At 36.8% G+C, this 21243-nt stretch overlaps 2 protein-coding genes across 8 annotated transcripts in view; one reads left to right on the forward strand and one right to left on the reverse strand.

The window, feature by feature from the left end:
* Positions 1-5915, forward strand: part of LOC114031508 (T-lymphoma invasion and metastasis-inducing protein 2-like) — a 288383-nt gene extending 282468 nt beyond the window's left edge. For 4 of the 6 annotated variants that reach the window (XM_027846625.1, XM_027846623.1, XM_027846627.1 and 1 more), the window contains 2 exons: positions 170-324; positions 4837-5911. In XM_027846625.1, coding sequence (XP_027702426.1) covers positions 170-324; positions 4837-5474 — 793 coding nt within the window. In that variant the 3' untranslated portion in view covers positions 5475-5911. Of the gene's footprint in view, positions 1-169; positions 325-4836 lie in introns of all 6 variants that reach the window. The other 2 variants (XM_027846621.1, XM_027846622.1) reach the window with 1 other exon arrangement.
* A 118-nt stretch (positions 5916-6033) lies between these two features.
* Positions 6034-21243, reverse strand: part of LOC114031475 (dimethyladenosine transferase 1, mitochondrial-like) — a 61009-nt gene continuing 45799 nt past the window's right edge. Inside the window, exons 6-7 of one of the 2 annotated variants that reach the window (XM_027846557.1) lie at positions 11391-11518; positions 6034-6527 (exon numbers count right to left, since the gene is read on the reverse strand). In XM_027846557.1, the coding sequence (XP_027702358.1) occupies positions 6290-6527; positions 11391-11518 (366 nt within the window). In that variant the 3' untranslated portion in view covers positions 6034-6289. The remainder of the gene's footprint in view (positions 6528-11390; positions 11519-21243) is intronic. The other variant, XM_027846558.1, reaches the window with a different exon arrangement.

Below are 21243 nucleotides of genomic sequence, written 5' to 3' on the forward strand. Positions count from 1 at the left end.
ATTAAAGGAGAAATTTAACTCCATTAAATTTAACTCCAAATTGAAAGGGCAGAAAATTTAGTCTTAGTGAAGTTCATGTTCAGATATTACAGACAAGGAAGAGGTTGGATGGAAAGAGGTAAAATGCCATTAACATCCTGAATATTCTTGGTGTTTCCTCCCATTGCAGTGACTGTGAAAGTAAAACCAACATTGTGAAGGTGATCCGTTCCATCCTGAGGGAGAATTTCAGGCGTCACATAAAGAGTGAATTGCCACTGGAGAAGACATGTAAAGATCGCCTGATACCACTCAAAAATCGTGTTCCTGTTTCAGCCAAATTAGGTAAGGAAGAATTGTGCTAGATGTATGCATCTGGAATTAAACCCAGGTTTTTGATTCTCAGAAGAATGTCATCTGTTGTGCTCAGGCTACCTAACAGCTTTGAAAATTGACAGAGAATTGTGCATTCAGAGCCAGACAGAAACATCCTTTGGGGTAATGGAAGAAGCCTGGGTGAGGCAAACTGACATAACCTGTGCCCTTTCTTTTAAGAGGAACAGGGTGCCATGCTCTTTATTGCTGTTTTTAAAAGGTAAATTAACTACCTTTGTGATCTAATTTGTTTCTGGAAAAGAGAGCATAATCTGTGAGAGAGAAAATCCAAGAAGGAAGTACTGTACCACCGAGCCCTCCTTAAGTTACCAGAGCAGCAGATCAGCGTTCTAAGAACACAACATTGAAAGAAGCAGATTATTATACTTTAGACTCACTGTTTCAGCACATTCTTCAGCAGAAATTCTTAAACTGTCAATACCATCTGCCAAAATCTTAGCTTTCATTTTACTATACTTTTCTTAACTTCAATACATACCTGTCAATGTCTTATTTCTTTTAAGATCAATTTAATCTTTGCTCATTTAATCTTTATCATATTTACTTATCATAGATCCCTTTACTATATTTCTAAAACAAATTGAGGAAGGGAAAGTCTTCAATATTTATTGCTCCTATAAATAGTGAGCCTCATTTTATCCTCAGCAAATTGTAGTTTTTTAACCCTTGAAATTCTCTAATTACAGTTTCAAAGGGCAGTGATAATTACTTACAGTGACCAATCAGCAAGCACTTATTAATCACCTACTATGTGCCAGGTACTGTGATAGGCACCAGAAATACAAAAAAGACAAATGAAATGAACCATCTCTGCCTTTAAGGAGTTTACATTCAATAGGGGAAAACGTGTGTGTGCATGTGTGCGTGTGTGTGTGTGCATGTGTGCCTGTGTGTGTGTGTGTGTGTGTGTGTGTGTGTGTGTATGGCAATTTTAAGGCAACTTCAGGCAGGCAGGGGAAATCATAGGATTATAACTTTACAGCTAGAAAGGAGCTTAGAGGCCATGTAGTCAAACCCCATCATTTTACAAAGAACCTCTGGCCTCTGGAGGTTAAAAGACTTATCTCACAGATGGCAAATGCCAGAGTTGAGACTGGACCTCAGGCTCTCTGACTCTGGAGCCAGTGCACATTCCATTCCCTGTTGCTGCTGCCATGATCAAAAAAGATGATGGAGTTTGAGCTGAGCAATGAAGGAAATGAAAGATTCTAAGAGGAGAAAGTGAGGAGAGATATGTACTTTAGACAGGGGAATAGCTTGCGCCAAAGGTCATAGGAGATGGAATACTGTGTGGGAAGACTTAGCAAGGTCGCTTTGACTGGACCAGAGGGTAGTGAGCGAAAGGAAGTAACTTATAATAAAGCTAGAAAGATAGGTTGATTACAAATTATGAAGTGCTTTAAATGCCAAATACAAGAGTATGTATTTAATTCTAAAAGTAATAGAGAACTAGCAGAGTTTATTGAGTAGGAGAGACACGGTCAGTTCTATGCTTTCGTAATATCACTTGGCAGCTGTGTGGTGGATGGACTGCCGGGGGAAGAGACTTGAGGTAAGGAGCCCAATTAGTAGTCTAAGGCGATTCAGTGGGCCAGAGGTGATAAAGACAGAAACTAAGTGGTAGCCTTATCAGTGGGAAGTATGGGACACATATGAGCTATTGGGGAGGCAGAATTATGACTGATTGATGTTGAAGGAGGAAAAATCAGGAAATAAGGATAAATGACTTTGAGGTTGTAGACGTGGGTGACCAGAAGGATGGTGGTACCCTCAAAAAGCAAAGTTTGAAAAAGGAGTAAGTTTTGGAGTAAATACAACCAATTCTGTTTTGGCATGTTGAGTTTGAGATATTTGGGATGTTTAATTCAAAATGCCCAAAAGGCAGTTGGTGCTCTCTATCAGGAGGGATACTTGGGGTGGATGTGTAGTCCGTGGATGTATAGTCCTGGAAATCATCTGTATAAAGACGCTAATTAACCCCCCATGAGCAGAAGTGATGTCACTGAGTGTGTAGACAAAGGAGAGAAGAGAACCTTGGACACAGCTTTGGAATAGGTTTAGTTGGGAGCATGATATGGATGATAATCTAGCAAAGGAGACTTTAAAGGTAATATAGCTACAATTGTGGCTGCTTAGCCCCTAAGCTGGACCCAGAAATATCAGAGACAAATAAGATCATAACTTTAAAAAAAATTCTAAATTTAACAAACATAATAGCATTTGTATACAGAAAGTAGAACAGAAAAAGATTTATACACGAAACCACTAATTCCTTATATACATTCTTGCTTTTCCTTTTAAACATAATAAACTTAGCGTGTAACATAAGTTACACACTATAGGCAGGCAAAACAAATGCCCACATTGGCCACATCTGAAAAATGTATGTTTTGTTCTGCATCTCAAGTCCATTGCCTCCCTGTTAGAAGGTGGCTATCATGCATCATCATTGATCGTCTATCCTCATTGTTGATCACTGCATCGGAGTTCTTAAGTCTAACATATTTTTCTGTAAAATGTTGTTGTCACTCTATCAAATCTTTTTGGTATCATTCTGCATCAATTGATCTAAGTTTTCCCAGCCTTCTGTGATATCATACATTTGTAACTTCTTATGATGCAATAATATTGTTCCATTTATGTGTGTGTTTAGCCATTCCCCAGTTGATGGGCACCCTCTTTGTTTTCAGTTCTTTGTGATTATAAAAATATCTGCTACATCTGTTTTGTATGAATGGGTCCTTTGGAGTACAGGCTTCAGAGTGCTATCACTTTATCAACTATGCTCAGTTTAGTGACTCTGAGCAAAGTTCCAAATTACTTTCCAGAATGACTGGACCACTTCACAGGTCCACCAACAGTGTGCATTAGTGTATCTCTTTTCCTTCAGCCTCTCTATGTCCTTTCCTTCTAATTTTAACTGCATTGCAGTTGTTGGTGTAAAGCCATTTTAATAGAGAAAGATTACAATATGTTATCAGGACATGGAATTTTTGAAGGCTATTTGAATGGAATATAATCTTTGGGAGGTCCTACTGCCTTTGAAAAAATCAATTACGGGCTAGTGATGGTCTGAAGAGCAACGTAACTAATTTCAGAGAGGTTCATCACCAGGTTGGCTGCAGGAATCAATTCTCTTTCTGTCCCTCTCTTTCTGAATCTCACTACTTGTCAATTCAACAGTTCTGATCTACTGTTTTAAAACTTAGGCAGCTTAGGGGCTCACCACATTGGTACCAGGTGTCTACCTGATCGGCTGTAGCCCCACGGCAGCACAGAACTCCCCACTCAGCCGACCCATCAGCCTCAGCTGCCCCAGTAGCTGGGTTTATAGGCCTGTGGCACCACTTTGCTCTAGACTGACTCTTAAAATGCTCCATTTTATTTTGTGTTTTAAAATACATGGAGGAGAACGTTGTGATCTGCATCAGCAGAGGGTGTATCCCTACTGATAAAGTCATTGATATTGAAGGATTGAGATACTGAATTCTCACAGAAAAGAAAAAGAATAACACATTATTTTTGTGTATTGGTAAGACTATAAGAGAACATGGTATAGTGACAAACCTATGAGATTGGAAGTTAGGGACCTTGGGGTCTGATTCTGGTTATGCTATCTCTGTGACCTCTCTGGTCTCAAACTTCTCATTAGTGAAATGAAGAGATCAGATTAGATAATCTCTAAGATCCCACTCCCTCTACCTCTCAAAACCATGTTTTTTTTTTAGAATTTAGTCACAAACTAGAGCATTTCAAATGTACCATGGCCAGAAATGCAAACTATGTTAGGAAAACCATCAAAATGGTGTTATTTTATGGAAAAACTATGATACAAGTCTAATTGTTTCCTCCTTAAATAACAAAAATTAACACAATTGAGTAAATGCAATAGTCTTAATCTACTCAAAGTGTAGAAATCCTAAAACGAAAAACAAATATCCTATACCAAGTTGACTAGAGATATATCCGAGGTTGGAAAGCTGTTCAAATAAAAATGACATAATTTTGTGATTTTCCCGAGTCTTATTCTTTGAATCAGAGTAGTCTTGTCATTAGGCAGTAAGTACTTGCAGTGGAAGGAAGACTAGATTTTATTAGCAATTGGTATTTTGATTTCATGTTGACAAATTTGGAGTTTTTGTACCTCTGACATTTCTTTCCTTCAAAAAAAAAAAAAGGTCTAAGCTTTGTTAATTGGTCATTGTGAAAATACATCATTTTTTTCCCTGCAATCTCAACAGGCAATAGAAACAAATAACTTGTCCCTTTTGCTGCTATGCTTACCTCTTTTGTATAAGCTCCTATAGTTAATTAATATGATGTAGTCATCTAAGTCATCGAAAGGTAAAACACATAAAACTGACAAGTTGAGATGGAATTAAGTATTAAGTTGCTTATGCTATTTCAATATTTTAAATCATGTTCCTATATCTTAAGGCAAAATGTATTTTTTAATTGCAGCTTCATCAAGGTCCTTAAGGGTACTAAAGAATTCTTCCAGCAACGAGTGGAACAGTGATACTGGAAAAGGAAATTTACTGGATTCTGATGAATGTAGCCTGAGTAGTAGTACGCAAAGCAGTGGTTGTCACACTACAGAGAGTAGACAGGAATCCAAGGATTCGTCCCCTGAGAAGTACCCACAGACGTGTTCATCTGATTTTTCAGACAGTCTTATTAAAGAGTCCGATATTCTGAGTGATGAAGATGATGATTTTCATCAGACTGTGAAAAAGGGCAGCCCTACAAAAGACATTGAAATTCAGTTCCAAAGGCTGAAGATCTCTGAGGACCCTGATGGTGGCAGCACAACTGATCAACAGCCCCAAACGGAAGTTGGAAACAGTCATCCTAGTGCTGAGCATCCTAAACTGGTGCGTGGACATTTCTGTCCCATTAAACGGAAAGCAAACAGTACCAAAAGGGATAGAGGGACTTTATTAACGCTACAAGCACGCCATCAGTCTCTTGACAGTAAATCTGAAAATGCTAACATTGATTTAAATTCCATACTAGAGAGAGAATTCAGTGTCCAGAGTTTAACATCTGTCGTTAATGAGGAGTGCTTTTATGAGACAGAGAGCCATGGAAAATCATAGCGCTGACTCTGAAATTTAAATTTTAATCCACATATGGTTTAAATGGCTCATTTTGCTTTTCAACTAGTGGTAAAATGGAAATTGCCGGAAAACTACTAACTTTGGTTTTGTGCACTATATGTTTTCCCACAAAAGAATAGTTGTAAAGGTTTAAGTTATTTTAATTTATTGTATATCAGAAAAGTAGATTAAGCTGGTCAAAATATGTAAATTACTTAGTTTATATCCTTTTTTGAGCAGGTATCAAAATTATTTGGTGTCTTTAAAATAAAATTGCATTTTAATTATTTTAAGTTATGTGAAAAAAGTAAGGTGGGAAATTTGTGATTAATTGTTTTTTAAAAGATCAGCTTTTTTAATCTTCTGGGCATTTTCTTTCAGCTGTTTATCTTTGCTTAATTACACTTCAAAGTTATTTTTAAATGTGGTTTAGGGGCACAATGTGCAAGAATTTCATTTTTGTAAGGTTATAAGAGATGCTGTTTATAATAAACATATATATATATAAATATATCTATGCAGTATATCTATTAAAAGAACGCTTGTACTTTAATCTTATTTGATTGTATTTATTTTCTCTATCAACCTGTACAGTAAAAGAAAAATAAGTCACATCTGGGTACTGGTATTTTTATTAACACTTCTTCCTGAAACATTATCACTTTGAATAAGTCTTCAGATAATCTGTGTAATGCAGTATCTCTATCCCAAACAGAGTAAATGGAAAAAAAAATCCACATCTGAAATTTGACATTATGAACTTAAACATTATACACATTATTTATAGTCCAAATAATAGTTATATATAATCTAAATCAATCATTATCACCATCTGTATCCTTTACACGTTTTTTGCTTTTGTTTTGCCTGAGTTCATCCCTGAAATTGTAGGTGAAAAGATTTGGGTCTTCATCACACATTTTCCTGTAGACATCACAGAGGTTCTTGAAATGCAAGATGGAGAGCTGGGCTGGCCGTAAAGTAGGGTCCACATCAGCCAACATTAACATTTTTTCAGTGTTTTTTGAGCGGTCAGCCTGTGGGAATAGGATTCTGAAGGAAGGAAAAGGGGGAAAAACGTTTTATTTAGAGATCTTAAATAATCAATATCCTCCCTGCTTCACTGAACTATGAAGAAAATAGGAACCTGGGTGTATGTATTGAAAGAGTTCTTTTCCCTCAGACTGCAGTGTTACTATAAAAATCTTTTACTGTTAGTTAACTACAGACACTTCTAATCTTATTAACCAATATGTTTACATGTAGTAGCCTTTCTGGAGAAAATATTACCCCAACTGTGATGCAGAGGAATTATTTGCTTTATTCTATATGTTCTTCCTCTTAAGTCTTGCTCTGATTAACTTATCTTGGCATGAAGGAGACTGAGAATGGGTCTGGTAACACTGAGTATTTGTCATCCAATAACTAACCTACTAGTTAAGTTTGAAAATACCTATCACTAGAAGGCTGGCCTTCTGTGATGATGTTTTTGGCCACAGCACTTCGCAAACACCTTCTCTAGGTTGTGATCTTAGAGGGCTGAAGAATGTCTATCATCAGGGTTAACCTCTCCCTTTCCTGGCATATTCTCCTTCTTGATTTACTTAGCTGGTCCAATCTTGCCTGCACTCAAAATTAGATGAAGTTATAAACATCTACCTGACTCAATCTGGGGAAGTGTTTTTCTCATTCAGAGGACAAAGACAAGACTTTCCCAGGCCCACGATCAGAGAGTTAGGGAGGTCAGAAACGAAGGAGGAGAATTTGTCTACTTGTGGGGCACAATACTAACTATAGGTTAGAGGAAATAGATTCTGTGATGGGTTGAAACACCCATTCTCACCAAATCAAACAGCTAATATTCAGCCCAGACAAAAATGGACCATATGATGTCGGAAAAGATCAAGAAGGAGAGTAACCCTAGGAAGGGAAAGATAACTAATCAGGTTTAGTTTCACATTTCCTGTATAAGTAGGATTAATTAATAAGAATCTTTCCCCTTTGGTGTGCAACTGTAACTACCCTGCATATTTGTAATAGTAATAAGCCCTCTAAAAATGCCTGGAAAAGTGTGCTGTTTTCAGAGGATAATAAAAGACCTGTTTTCCTCCTAACAGCAGGTTACGTCGGAGGCCAAAAGGAATCCAGGTCTAAAGAACAGAAGTAACAGCAGTAAACATCACTGTGACCGTAGCAAAGTGAGACCTGGTGTTTAGCGGGGAAAGAAGAGTAGCAGGATTTTAACTTGCCAAAGTAAAGTGGTTAAGGTAGTCATGTGATTTTTACAAAACAAAATGACAGTGATGTTAGCTCTACTATTGTGGAAATGAAACTCTGAATTATTCTTTCAGAGTTTGTGCTGATAAGGAACCACCTTTAATTGCCCAAATAATCTAAGCAGGCACTTGGATCTATGGATCCTATCTCTTTATGGCACTCTGAAATGGTCTGAATAAAGAAATAGTCTGTTCCACTCAATGGGATGTTTTTATACCTCAAAATATCTTGAAAACCAGGCAAATCAGATTATTTAGTAAAGCCTTTATAATAATCATGTGATTCAAAAGCCTCTACTTGATCAGTGTAGATAGTTTTCTGGATGCAGATCACAACCCTTGCACATACACTGGCAAACAATCCCCACCAACTTCTGTAGCTAACCTTCTGGGGATGAGCTTCCACAAATTTACAGCAGGAGGGCTTTCCAATCACACAGGCCCAGGCTTCAACAATGCAATTCAATTACTGACGAAAAGCCTATGCTCACTGACTTCCCGACTTGGTAGGATAGTCAATAGAATCTGACAGAACTTATGCTCTGCAGCAAGACTATCAAGAATTCAGGGCTGCCTCCATTTCATGAGAAAGCACTGGGGCTTAATGGAGGAATGGTCATAAACCTTTAGATCAGTCTTTTTCTATAGTGTTGAAATTACTGTAAAAGCATACTTTCAAAGTTACTTAAAAGTGTATGAGTCATTTCGTTAAACCACATGTGCTGAGGCCTTTTTCATTAATCAGTTGGTGTTTTATTTTGCTTTAGATTACAGAGATACTGTCAATTTAAATGTTCCTCTTGAATGAAATTCTGGCCCCAAAATGCCAAGGAGCCTGTCCAAAAAGGGTTGAAAGAAAAGATTTTGGGGGTGGGGTGGGAGGGGGGCTGGGCAATGGGGTTAAGTGACTCGCCCAGGGTCACACAGCTAGTAAGCGTCAGGTGTCTGAGGTCAGATTTGAACTCAGGTCCTCCTGACTCCAGGGCTAGTACTCTATCCACTGTGTCACCTAGCTGCCCCAAGAAAAGAGTTCTTGAAGAAAGACTGAGTTGTACTTAATCTGATGGCTGTCTTAACAGGGAGCTGCATTCTGTCAAGTGGGCTTTTCTCCTCCCTGCCTCTAATGCCTGAAACTGATCTATTGGTGATAACGAGGCACAGAAGAACAGCTCTGAAAGTTCACATCCTTTCTCAACAGACTGTTGAGAACCAGGGCTAACTCTCTGGCTTTGGACAACACTGTAATTTTTTAAAGTACGAGGACATTTTGAGATTCGGGCTTATTTGTTCAACTTTCCCTTCAATTACTAATGAGAAGCTGGAGTGCAGTAGTAATAGGAGTGGTGGTAGCGGTAGTAGTGAGCATTTATATATTGCTTTGCGATTTCATCCTCACAACAATCCTGGAAGAGAGAGATAATATTGTTGTTGAGTCGTTTTCAGTTGTGTCTGACTCTTCATGACCCCATTTGGGGTTTTCTTAGCAAACATACTGGAGTGGTTTGCTAGTTTCTTCTCCAGCTCATTTTACAGATGAAGAACTGAGGCAAACAGAGTTAAGTGACTTGCCCAGGGTCACATAGCTAGAGAGTATCTGACACTGGATTTGAATGCGAGCCTTTCTGACTTTAGGACCAGTATTCTCACTAATATATGTAGCTACCTAAAACAAAACAAAGTATACTATATAGTGAATAGTGTATTGAACTTAGGAGTCAGGAAGAACTAGGTTCAAATCCTGCCCTTGACAGTTATTAGCTGTGTAACCTTGGACAAATCACCTAAACTTCACAAGCCTCAATTTCCTCATCTGTAAAATGAAGATACTGAATCTCATGATCTATGAGCCTTCTAGCTCTAAATCTCTGAGTCTACAAACTTTATAGCCGTGTCGCAGCTTAATAACTAGTCAGCTTGATGACATGTTGTACTAGTGATTTATAACTTGTATTATTTTTTAATTTAAATTCTTATTAGTTATGAGGGCCCACATAAATATTCAAAGCAAGAGAGGTAGCAGGGGACGATGGAAAGCGTACTGGCTGTGGAGTCAGAGGGCATGAGATCACATCTTGACTCTGACGCCAGGTACTTGTGAAACCTCCCTGAGACTCAGTTTCCTCATCTGTAAAATGAAGGGGATGGGCAAGATGGCCTCTGAGGTCCCTTCCAGCCCTCGTCTATGATCCAGTTATCCTAAATCCTAAGAGGGATTAGTTAGAAGGTATTAGATGTAGTATTTCTATAAGGCATGAAGGAGATTAAAAATACGTTAAACATTAGAAGATGAAACATTTGGAGAAGAAATCATTCCAACATTCCAAGTAACTGAATTTTCACAATATACAAGTTTACCCCATTAAGTATCATTTAAAATTTTTTTTTAATGTTTTGGAATCTTTGTGCAACTATCTAGTGTGAATCAGAATATGCTCATTACAATAGTCTTTTACTGATGCCTGAGGATCCTTATTATAAACATCAGTGATTATATACTGTTTCCATGCTCTTAACATCCTCAGGGACTACTGGGGTCCTTTTTGACTCGGTCTGTCTCCTTCCTTTCTATTAGTTTGTCTAGCTATAACAGATTATCTCTTAACATTGGGGGCTTCTACAGTTTATTGTGGGCTGGGAAACTACAATACCAAGCTTGTTAGATTTGTGTGTAAAAAAAGTAAACTGACTATAAGTGAGAGTCTGAAGGGCTCTCAATAAGAAACTGAACAAGTTTGGGCATGTTCATTTGGTGACCTCATTCTGGGGCCTTTTCCCCTCACTTTTAGCTTCTTGCACATGTTCCAGAGATCAGAAGTGTTAATATTCTAAGAAATGTGTCAGCATTTTAAAAATTTGGCTCTGGCTAGCTCAAGTAAATTTTCTCAAGTTTTTTTTTTAAATTTTTTTCTCAAGTTTTATGATGGTAAGATTCAGTTCCTTAAATGAGCTGCTCTTCAAGATTGATACATCATGAATTCTCAACAGCACTGAGGTAGTCATCAAATCTTTGTGTGGTTTTGAACTTTGGACACGTCTGTTATAAGTGTGATAGAAATGACCTATAGATGGTAGTTAAAATTCAAATTGGTGCTTGGAATTCAATTCTCCCAATTTTGACATATAGTTTTTCTACTTTGCTACAGTAATCTTTGTTGTTGTTGTTGTTTGTCCTTCTTTCTGGAAGAAGACCAATGACATCAAGAAGGTGATGCCATGATTTGTAAGTGAAATGGATTTAAGTGAGACAGGGCTGTGCAAAGTCACCAGCTTCACTCTCTCCTCCAGAACCATCTAGGTCCACTGACAAGATATAGATCAGGATGACTGGAGATGGCCCCCTTAGCATATAGTAGGTGCTTAATAAATGCTTATTGACTGAATGACTGATTGATGGAAACCAGGCCATAGATGTTTGCTTTGGCCTAAAAAAGGCAGTGTAACATCGGAGAGCGCTAGAATAAAGAGCCAGGAGAGCTGGTCATATGTCTTATGAAAGTATACTGTCTAAAACTGTAGAACATATGTCACTGGCTTAAACTTTAGTTATTTTGCTGTTAGGAACCAATTATAATTTGTTTCTATTGTGCCCACTACCTATGCTATTATTAAGCTGTAAAAGTACAAAGAAGAAATTTCTTACCCAATCCCATGATGGCAGTATTTCCTTCTGAACTGAAAAGTACTCTGAACAACTTTTTCCACAAGCTTAAATGGCTGATTTATCAGTGGTTGCACCAGAGGAGTGAAATGAACCACTCCCACATCTACCTTAATTGAAAGAAAAAAGAATTGATTTTGAATAATCTTAGGTGAAGACAGAACAATAACCCTGAGGAAGTTTCTCACTATTGTACCAAGTGCCTCTCAAAATGTATTTATTTTCTCAAAAGCACAAAAAATTCAGGTGTTAAATTTTAATCTCTTCTAGACATAAAATGCTACATTAGCACTCGAGATGATTCAAACAAACGAGAGCCCAGTGCAGCTATGCCACAATGAAATTCTCTAGACAAATATTTGATAATTACCTTATTTCAAAATGGCATTTTAACATTTGTGAAGGTTATCAGATAAGGATACCTAAGCTTTTGAATTAGCAAACAAAGTTATTATAAGCAGCTACTGACACTAAGGGCTATACCACAAATCTAAATATGGAGAAGAAGGTTGGGAGTCTGGGAATCAGTGCACTCTAAAATCCCAGGAAGAGAATCAATTACATCAATTTAAAGTTTAGGCACTAATATTGGTTAATTAGCTGGACTCTGCTCAACAATTCAGAATGCGTGGTCAAACATTTTTTTCTGAGAGCAACCTTCATGGTCCTCAGAGGGCATAAACTACAGGATTCTTCAAAAGATTAGTGGAAAATGGTGTCACAGAAAGAATACTCGATGAGGAAAGCAAGAGACTTCAGTTTTAATCTTGGGCCGCCCCACTTAGTATTGCTGTGACCTTGGACAAGACACAACTTCTCTTAACCTCAGTTTTCTCACAAGTTAAGGTTGGGCTGGATGATCTTGAAGGAACAATACGTGACTGGGGTAGGGGTGGTATAAATAAGGTAGATAAAACCCTATAAAACATATGGCCTAAATATTGTCTACACAATTTATAGAAGCTGATTAGAAGTGATAATGCATTGACCCCAAATGTGTGACAAATTTGTCAGCACAAACACTTTTGGTTACAAATAGCTAGATCACACATAGTTATCATAGGTTAGTCATAAGCAGAAATTCTAAATATTAATCTTGAGCTTGAATTAATATCTCTAATACCTAGCACAGTGCCTTGTACGTAGGGAGTACTTAATAAATACTTGCTGATTGACTGGTTTTCTCAGCACTCAGCCCTGTGATGCAATAGGCTCAGAGGAAGTAGTGTTCAGGACTACATAGAAAACACACATTTCAAACTTCAAATCTTAGGTTAAGCCAGCTCATTTAATGACATTCATCAAGTTAACCAATGTATGTACATATATATAAAGCACTTGTCATGGGCCTACTACTGTACTAGGTCATCTAGAGTGGTATTTTACAAGCAGTGTCCTGAAGAACGCTGGGTTTAAACCATGGGATTTTGCAAAGAAAATGTCATAAAGGTTTGCTTTGTATGTTCAATGAACACAATGTAACAGTCAATTCGGTGAGTTTTCAAAGACTGGATGAGATCACTGGAAGTTGACTTATTATTGATCAAGAATCAATCAATGAATACTCACAATAATTTATAACAGTACAACTAAGTGAAAAGAGGTCTGTCTCAGCAAGGTTGGTGTAAAATAGTGTCTAGTCACACTCTTATTGTTTAATTACAAATAATTTTGGCTCATTAACCACTATAGATAATTGGATAAAATCTGAAGTTAGAGTTGTTCATTGTTCAATCATTTCAGTTGTGTCCAATTCTTCATAATCCCATTTGGGGTTTCCTTGGCAAAGACATTGGAGTGGTTGCCATTTCCTTTTCTAGTTCATTTTACAGATGAAGAAACTGAGGCAAACAGGGTTAAGTGACTTGCTCGGGGTCACACAGCTAAGTAAGTATCTGAAGCTGAATTTGAACTCTGGTCTTCCTGACTCCAGGCCTGGCACCCTTATCCACTGTCACCTAACTACATAAGAAATCAAAAGAATTAAATACTAAGACTCTAATAATGAAACAAACATACATGAAACTAGTACCAAACTACAAAAGAATGTGGCAAAACATCACAGCTATCACAAATCTAGGTTTACCGTTAGTTACCCTGATGCAGAGTGTCTTAGATTATTACATTACTAAAAATAGCTTGTTTTGTTGTTCCAGCAAAATCATAAAATTATTTACAAACCATATAGTGAATTTTAAAATAATTAAATTTCAAGCAAAAATATGATCTGAAGTAATCTCATGTTCTCTTTTATTGGCTTAGATAATTAAGAAAAACATGAAGACATTAATACCTTTTAAGGTCAGCTATGGCATCCAAAATATTTTACGTGTAGTTGGCACTTGATTGAGTTGAATGCAATAATATTTGCAATTATAAAACAACTATTGATAGTAATAAGATCCATCTTACTGGATAATTTATAATGTAGTTATGGTCAGACTATTTATTAAGCAAGTTAAAATAAGTAAAAAAAATTTTTACCTTATATTATTTAATATCATTAATAGTATATTTAAAAAAAATTATTGAAACAGTTTATCTAAAGCATTTTGCCACACTTTTGCTTAAAGTAAAGCACTGCATCACTGCAAAGCTGTTGGAGAACTACTCTGAGACACAAAAGAATTGTAAGGTAAACATGAGACATTACATAATGAAGTGCTGAACTGCATTAGTGATATTTTAGCTGAAGTAAAATCCCTCCAATTTCACTACCTTACTACTGCCCAACTTGAATGAATGTTCTCTTCGGGTCAGACTCTTTTTACTGTCATTCCCTCTCCAACTCCCGTATACTCTATATTTATTACTTTGCCATTCTGTTTAGTTTGAGGGAAAGAAATAAACTGGTATCTTTTAATGAAAAATAAAGGCTGGACTTCCAAACTTCTCCTCAGCAGGGATCCTTTTTATTCCAGGCCAGAAACAGAAAGTATGGAGAAAAAATTGTTACAGCCCTTTCTGCCCAGCTGGTAGAGCTGCCTGTGCCCAAGATTATGTACTACCATTAGGATATAGTTACCATGGTCACCTTCCACCTTTGGACTCAACTTCTATGGCAGCAATTTTCCTTCAAATATTAAAGGATATAATAAGCTTACCTATCCAGCTCTAGTATGTTTTCTCTTGCTCTCCAATTTATAATCTTAAGGTGGAAGGGCTTCTCTACTGCTGAATCCTATTTACACACACACACACACACACACACACACACACACACATTGTTTTAAAACAGAGTTATACTAGTGGCTTCCACATAGAAAGTTATCAGCATAGATGCTCCTAGGATCATCTTTCAATTAATGATTGCTGCAAAGAGGCAAATTGAGGCTTGAACTGAGGAAAACCTTTCTGATAATTAGAGCTGTCCCAAAGTGTAAGAAGGATATTACATTTTGCCTCCCTTGTGCCTAGGGAGGGGATGATTTCCCTGGGATAACCACTTGTAGGACCTGCTGGAAAGGGGACTCTTGCTTAGGAAGGCTATCAGGTGGTCTGAATTGCCTCAAGAGTTGCCTTCCATCACCGAAGTTCCGTGCTTCTGTGACTAATTCAAAAATGACTCTTGCTAAGACTGTGAAATATACAAAATAAGTTAAAGCTCTGGATGATGGACACTCAACTTCAACATATTCTATTTTGGGAAAGTGGCTAACCTCTAGCAATCTAAAGTACAAGAAAACTGCTTACTGTATGTGATAAAAGACAAGAATCTTTTTACACCTGCAAGTTTATGGTAAGAGTGAAATTCTCATTCATTTCCATTAGTCTTTTAACCACCTAACTGCTGTTAATAACCATAAAGCTACCCAATATTACAAAAGCAATATTACAAAAGCAAGCAAGTTTTTTCTGGTGCTGTACAATGGCTATAAATTTCAGAGTGAAAAACAGAGGCTAAAATTAAAATTTTAATGGAATTGTCAATTGTTAAGCTTTTGCAGGTTTGGAATACGTACAAACTATTTTTCTTGCCTGTCTCAGGACCCCAGTACGTGTGATAGTGGAGATGAACCATGAGGTGATAAACAGACAAAAATAAAATATCTATGTCCCCTAGGGTGAGACAATCTAAAACTAGTGCTCTCTGTAACTACAGTATCATAGTTTCCTTTGGATAGTATTAACATTTCATAATAAGGGAAAAGGAATCAAGAATGGCACATAACATATGTATATATTTGTCTACTATGACCTTCAAACAAATAAACAGCCTACAATTTATGTCCTGGTTGGGCAAAACAAGTCTAGATCTCCAGGATCTCTCCTTTAGGTATCAGAGTAGAATAAATGAAGTTCTAAATATTTCCTGAAGAATCTAGTTTACTAAGACTATACTGCAGAAAACATTTCCCATGGTGACAAAAGGGAAAAAAAATTTAAACCGTAGACATAATTCAAAGCAGTACAGAAACACTGAAGCCACTTTTTTCTAAGTGCTATTGACCAGATTTGGAGATCTGAATTTCCCAGAACCAAAATCACGAGGCACTTTTAGCAAATAATCCGATCAAAAATGTCTACAGAATCCTCTTTATCTATTTGAAAGAAATTATGGACTCAATTTGAGCGCTTGTATTAACTGCTTAGAAGAAAAAATCAGTAACGAATTATAAGTGTGTGATTAAAGCATAACATTAAAATCAAATCAACGCTGTAAGTTATCTAAATAGCCTCTGCTCAATGAATAGTGGCACAGAGGCATTTCAGATTTTCAGGTTCCAACAAATCATGTTATAACAGTAACTCCCTCCTTCCTCCCTGCCTCCCCTTTCCTAATTCTCCCACAGCTCAGAAAATGAGCTAGAGAACCTGGTATTTATCTTTCAGCATGATCAGCAGTTTTTACTTCTCAATTTGATATGCTATTCTTTATTTGCTACACAGCGAGCTAACTTGTTAGAGAGCTTTATCACCAATTCAAAACACTTTGGAAAAACGAGCTTTGTTCAGTTGACTTTCCTTCTTTGTTCCTAACTGGGCCCAGTTCCTCTGAGGAAGATTGATGAGAGTACAATCAAGGTCTTGAAGTATATCCACAACAGGTATGGGAAATTTATAAACCACTGACAATATGACAGATTTTGAATCATGCTTTAGAAGCCAGTTTTTAACTCATGTAAGAAACTGGCAGTTGAATTTAAATGAAGTCTATTTTCAACCTTCTCTTGGCAAAAATATCCTCATGTACATTTAACATTCATAGGTTCTGTCATGTAAGCATTTTGTTGTAGGACCTCAAAGTAGCTCTCTATTCGAAACCAAAGGGATCTCTTGCTTTTGCTTACTAATACAGTATTTCTCCACACCACCACCACCACCACCATTAAAAACAAAGCATGTCTTTATTCTCTAGTTGACAGAAATTTAAAGGAAAAGGCTGTTGTACTGCCTAAGAGAGAAAAAAATGCTCATAAAATGTAACTAAAATTCTAGTGTGTTTTTTACATAAAGAATACTGAACTGCATATAAGAAGGAAAAGGTCTCTCTTCATTGAGTCTGTTCACACTGAGGAAAGTGTTTGAAACCTGGAATTCTACAAGTAAGTGCTATGCTAATCACATGCAATCAATAGGGTTTGATTACATTTGTTAACATTAGTTTGGTTTGTACTGTTGATGCTGGTTTTCCTAGGCCTGTAATTTAGTAAAGTACGGACCAGCTAATTATGATGAACAATCTGTCTGAAAATGTGAGCATGCTGAGAAATTTTTAAAACTGAGTATTGCAAGAGAATATATCAAAACTTGGGCTACAATCTGGAAACTGAGTATGGTCAGCTCAACCGAAAAGGGTGAAGGGCTTTTAATCTAGTTCCTTAATCAAAGCTAAAAAATACCCTGTGAGGAAGAGATAACAGAAACGCCCTCTAGAAATTTCCATGAGAGTTCTATAAAGGTATAAATGTGTAGTGAGTGGAGTAGAGTTTGGAATGCTGAAAAGTAAATCATCAAAATCTAGTTCTTAAAAATATTCATCATAAATCACCATAAATCATAAAATCACCACTTCCATTCAACTTTAGTTTCAGCTAGAAAAGGAGTAGGGATAATACAAAAGTGAGCCACGGCAGGGCAAACCCTAAACATAAACCTACTTAACTTTAGCTAAGTCTGGATCTGAACATTAAAATCCTATAATTTGAGAAAAAAAAAAAGCTTTCCTGAGCATTATAAATTATCAGACCTAGAGGGAGAGATATTAGCGATGGATGCTAGTGATGGATAGCTACCAAACTATAGCAATGCAGCTTGGTTATTAATGGTTTCAGTTTATTGTAATCATATGAGGGAGAAAAACTACTACATAATCTATTCCAGACTACTTTCAAAATCATTCTAAAATATCACATGGTCTGTACTTGTACTGGTATTTCCCAAAGGGATTCCAAGGATCCCTAGGGTCATCAAAAGTATACAGAGCCAAGGTAGTTTCTCTTAGTACTGGAGTATTTGTGCTTTTCACTGTCTATGCTTTTAAAATTAGTAAAAATTGTTTATGATGATTAATAAAAACAAGCCATCATCTGTTCAGTGAGTCATTCACAGAGCCATTCATTGAATTATTAGTTTGCTTCCTATCTAGAGTAATAAAGTATGGATCACATAAGAGGAAATTGGTGGAATATTTACTGAGAAGTGGCATATGGCTTTCTAAAAGCTTAAGAACCACTATCTGAAGTATACTTCTATACTACTAGAAAGCAGGTATAATTAGTGTAACAGGAGCAAAATGTATCATGAAGTCAGGATTAAGAAAATGCATTGTACAGTAGAAAAATCTGCATGTCAAAAGATCAATGCTTTGCCATTCCCTAGATTTGTAATCTTGGGCGAATTACTTAAGCTCTATCGGCCTCTGATTACTGCCTGGAAAATGGGGGAGCTGGTCTAGATACTGAGTTCCTAAACTTTTTTTTTTGTATCATGGACCATTTGGTAGTCTGGTAAAACCCATGGGCCCCTCAGTATAACCTTTTTAAATGCATAAAATAATGCAATAAATGTGACAAAACACATAAGATTAAAAAGGAACCTGATTAGAGTGAAATACAGTTATCAAAATTCAGCAACAACAACTAAACAAGTTCATGGGTCTCAGATTAAGAATTTCAGGGCTTAAATATTTTTAAGGTTTCTTTTAGCCATAAATGAAAGAAATGAAATGGGTCAAAAGTCATCACAATCAATTATAAATGGAATTAAGTACATAACTATAAATGGAATTAAGTACAGAACTACTAAAATTCTTTAAAATAGCTTTATTTGAGAAATGTAAAATTATACTGTCTAAATGCCACCCAGTATCAGAGGAGCACAAAAATCACATTAGAGATTTAAATCAAATATAGTAAAAATCTGAGATTAGAACTTATTAACTGATTTATATAGTGGTACTTCATAAATATGACTTTTGACTAAAAGATGGATTTTTTTCTCTTTATAAATAAATCCTACCCATTAGGGTTCGCTACTTTTGAGGTTTATTTGTATCCAATATAATGAGATAGGCAATTCCATATTTTCTTTTTTTAAGCCAATTTTATTGATAGTTTATTTTTATATTGTCAAAATTTCCCCCATGAATGATTTCCCTCCTCCTCCTGGAGAGCCATTTCATATAATGATATTTTTTAAAATAAAAAGAGGTAAAGAAAAAAAAAACCAGGAGAACTGATAAATACATCAAAAATATATACAATAATCCATACCCATTTAACTCCCACCTGCTACCTTTGCAAAGGAATGGAAGGAGGTTTCCTCTCCTATGTTTTCTTTGGAGTCATGCTTATTCTTTGCAATTTTGTAATATTCATTTTCAGTTTTTTTTTGTGGTGGTTGTTCTTTTCATTCACATTATTGTAGTCAGTGTAAATTGTTTTGTTGACTCTGCTTACTTCACTTTTCATCAATATATGTATAATTCTATGATGTTCGTGTCATCATATTTGTTGTTTTCTTACAACATGGTAATATTCCATTACATTCATGTAACATAATTGGCTTAATCATTCCCCAAACAATGGCCATCTATTTTGCTTCCAGATCTTTGCTACCACAAAAAGTGCTGCTATAAAAAGTTTTGATGTTTATAAGGACTTTTTTTTTTTATCATTGACCACCTTGGGTCTGGTAATAAAATCATGAGTCAAAAAGTATATACAGAGCAGCTAGGTGTGGCGCAGTAGATAGAGCACTGGCCCTGGATTCAGGAGGACCTGAGTTCAAATCCAAACTCAGATACATTAACACTTACTAGGTGTGTGACCCTGGGCAAGTCACTTAACCCCACTGCCTAGCCAAAAAACAAACAAACAAACAAAAAAAAATACAAAAACGGAAAAAATGTTAGGCTCTCCCTGCCCCCACCACCATGGCTTTCAGATAGTTCAATGATTCTTATATTATTTCTCTCTGATCTGTTTTACAGGTCATTTATTTTTGCCACGAGATATCTTGCATTTTCTTCTATTTTTAGTCTTTTGCCCTGTTTTAATATTTCTTGATATCTCATGGAGTCATTAGCTTCTATTTAGCTAATTTTAATTTTAAGGAAGTTACTTTCTTTGCTAACATGTTTTACCTTTTAACCAAATTGTTAAATCTCTTTCTATATTTTTCTTCCATAGTATTCATTTCTTTTCTAATGCTATACTCTATTGCTCTCATTTGGTTTTTAAAATCATTTTTCATTCTTTAAAAAACAAACAAAAAGGGGCAGCTAGATGGCACGGTGGATCAGAGTTAGGAGGAGCTGAGTTCAAAACTGGCCTCAGACACTTACTAGCTACCTATGTGACCCTGGGCAAGTCACTTAACCCCCATTGCCTCCAAAATAAGAAAAAAAAAATACCTCCTCAAAACAAAAACAAAAAACCCAACCTCTTCCAGGAATTCTTATTGGGCTTATGCCCAAACTGCGTTTTTATTTGAGGCTTTGCTTGTATGTGTTTTATAGTCATTTTCTTCTAAATTTGTGTTTTGAGCTACCCTGTCACCAAAATATCTCTTTAAGGTGAGATTCTGTTTTTGTTTGCTCGTTCTTCCGGCCTACTTTTTGACTCTGAACTTTATGTTAGGGCTGAGTTCCGCACACTTCTAGGAGGATTATTTGAACTAAGGTTTTGTCTTCTTAGATCCTTCTGCTGCCTTCTGGGAATATCGAACATTGTTATCCCAAGATCTCAAGGACAGCTCAGGCTGAGAACAGGCAGAGTGATATCATCTATGGATCCATGGAGAAGCATGCTCACTACCCTCCTGTTCTAAGCTCTGCAAGTTTCTGACCTAGGTTTGTGTCTGAGAAAGGTACCTGTTGTCTTGTCCCTGACTGGTCATTCTAGTACACTGGTGCTAGGACTCAGGCACTATCAGACAGCTATGAAGCTCTGAAGGTTCAGAGAGACTGAACTGTAGCCTTCTCATTGGTCTGGGATTCTGATTCTGGTTATTCTACTTTAGGCTTCAGCCTGAGGTGAAAGCTAGAACTGAGTTCCTGCTCTTCTCCTGGGGTCATAGCCACACCGTTTGCTTATGAACTCGGTCCTCACTCAGGACAAAGTTGGGGCCTATGACTAAGACCATTTAATCCTCTCTGCCACCCTTGGGCACAAGCTCCCTTATTAGTTCCCCTTGATTTGTGACTTAGAACTGAGTAATGAGCTGCCAGGGGGCACTTGTTTTCTAACCTTGCACTAGTTCAGTGCCCCTCTGTTACCTCTTCCCGCCCCAGCACACAACCTGGGGCTTCTTTCAGTCTCTAGGTACTAAAACGCTCTATTTAGCAGCTCTTGGCTAGACTTCTACCCTAATGTCCACAGATCTCTCTGTC

Source organism: Vombatus ursinus, unplaced genomic scaffold (genome assembly GCF_900497805.2).
Source record: "Vombatus ursinus unplaced genomic scaffold, bare-nosed wombat genome assembly UNPS02015175.1, whole genome shotgun sequence".
NCBI lineage: Eukaryota > Metazoa > Chordata > Mammalia > Diprotodontia > Vombatidae > Vombatus > Vombatus ursinus.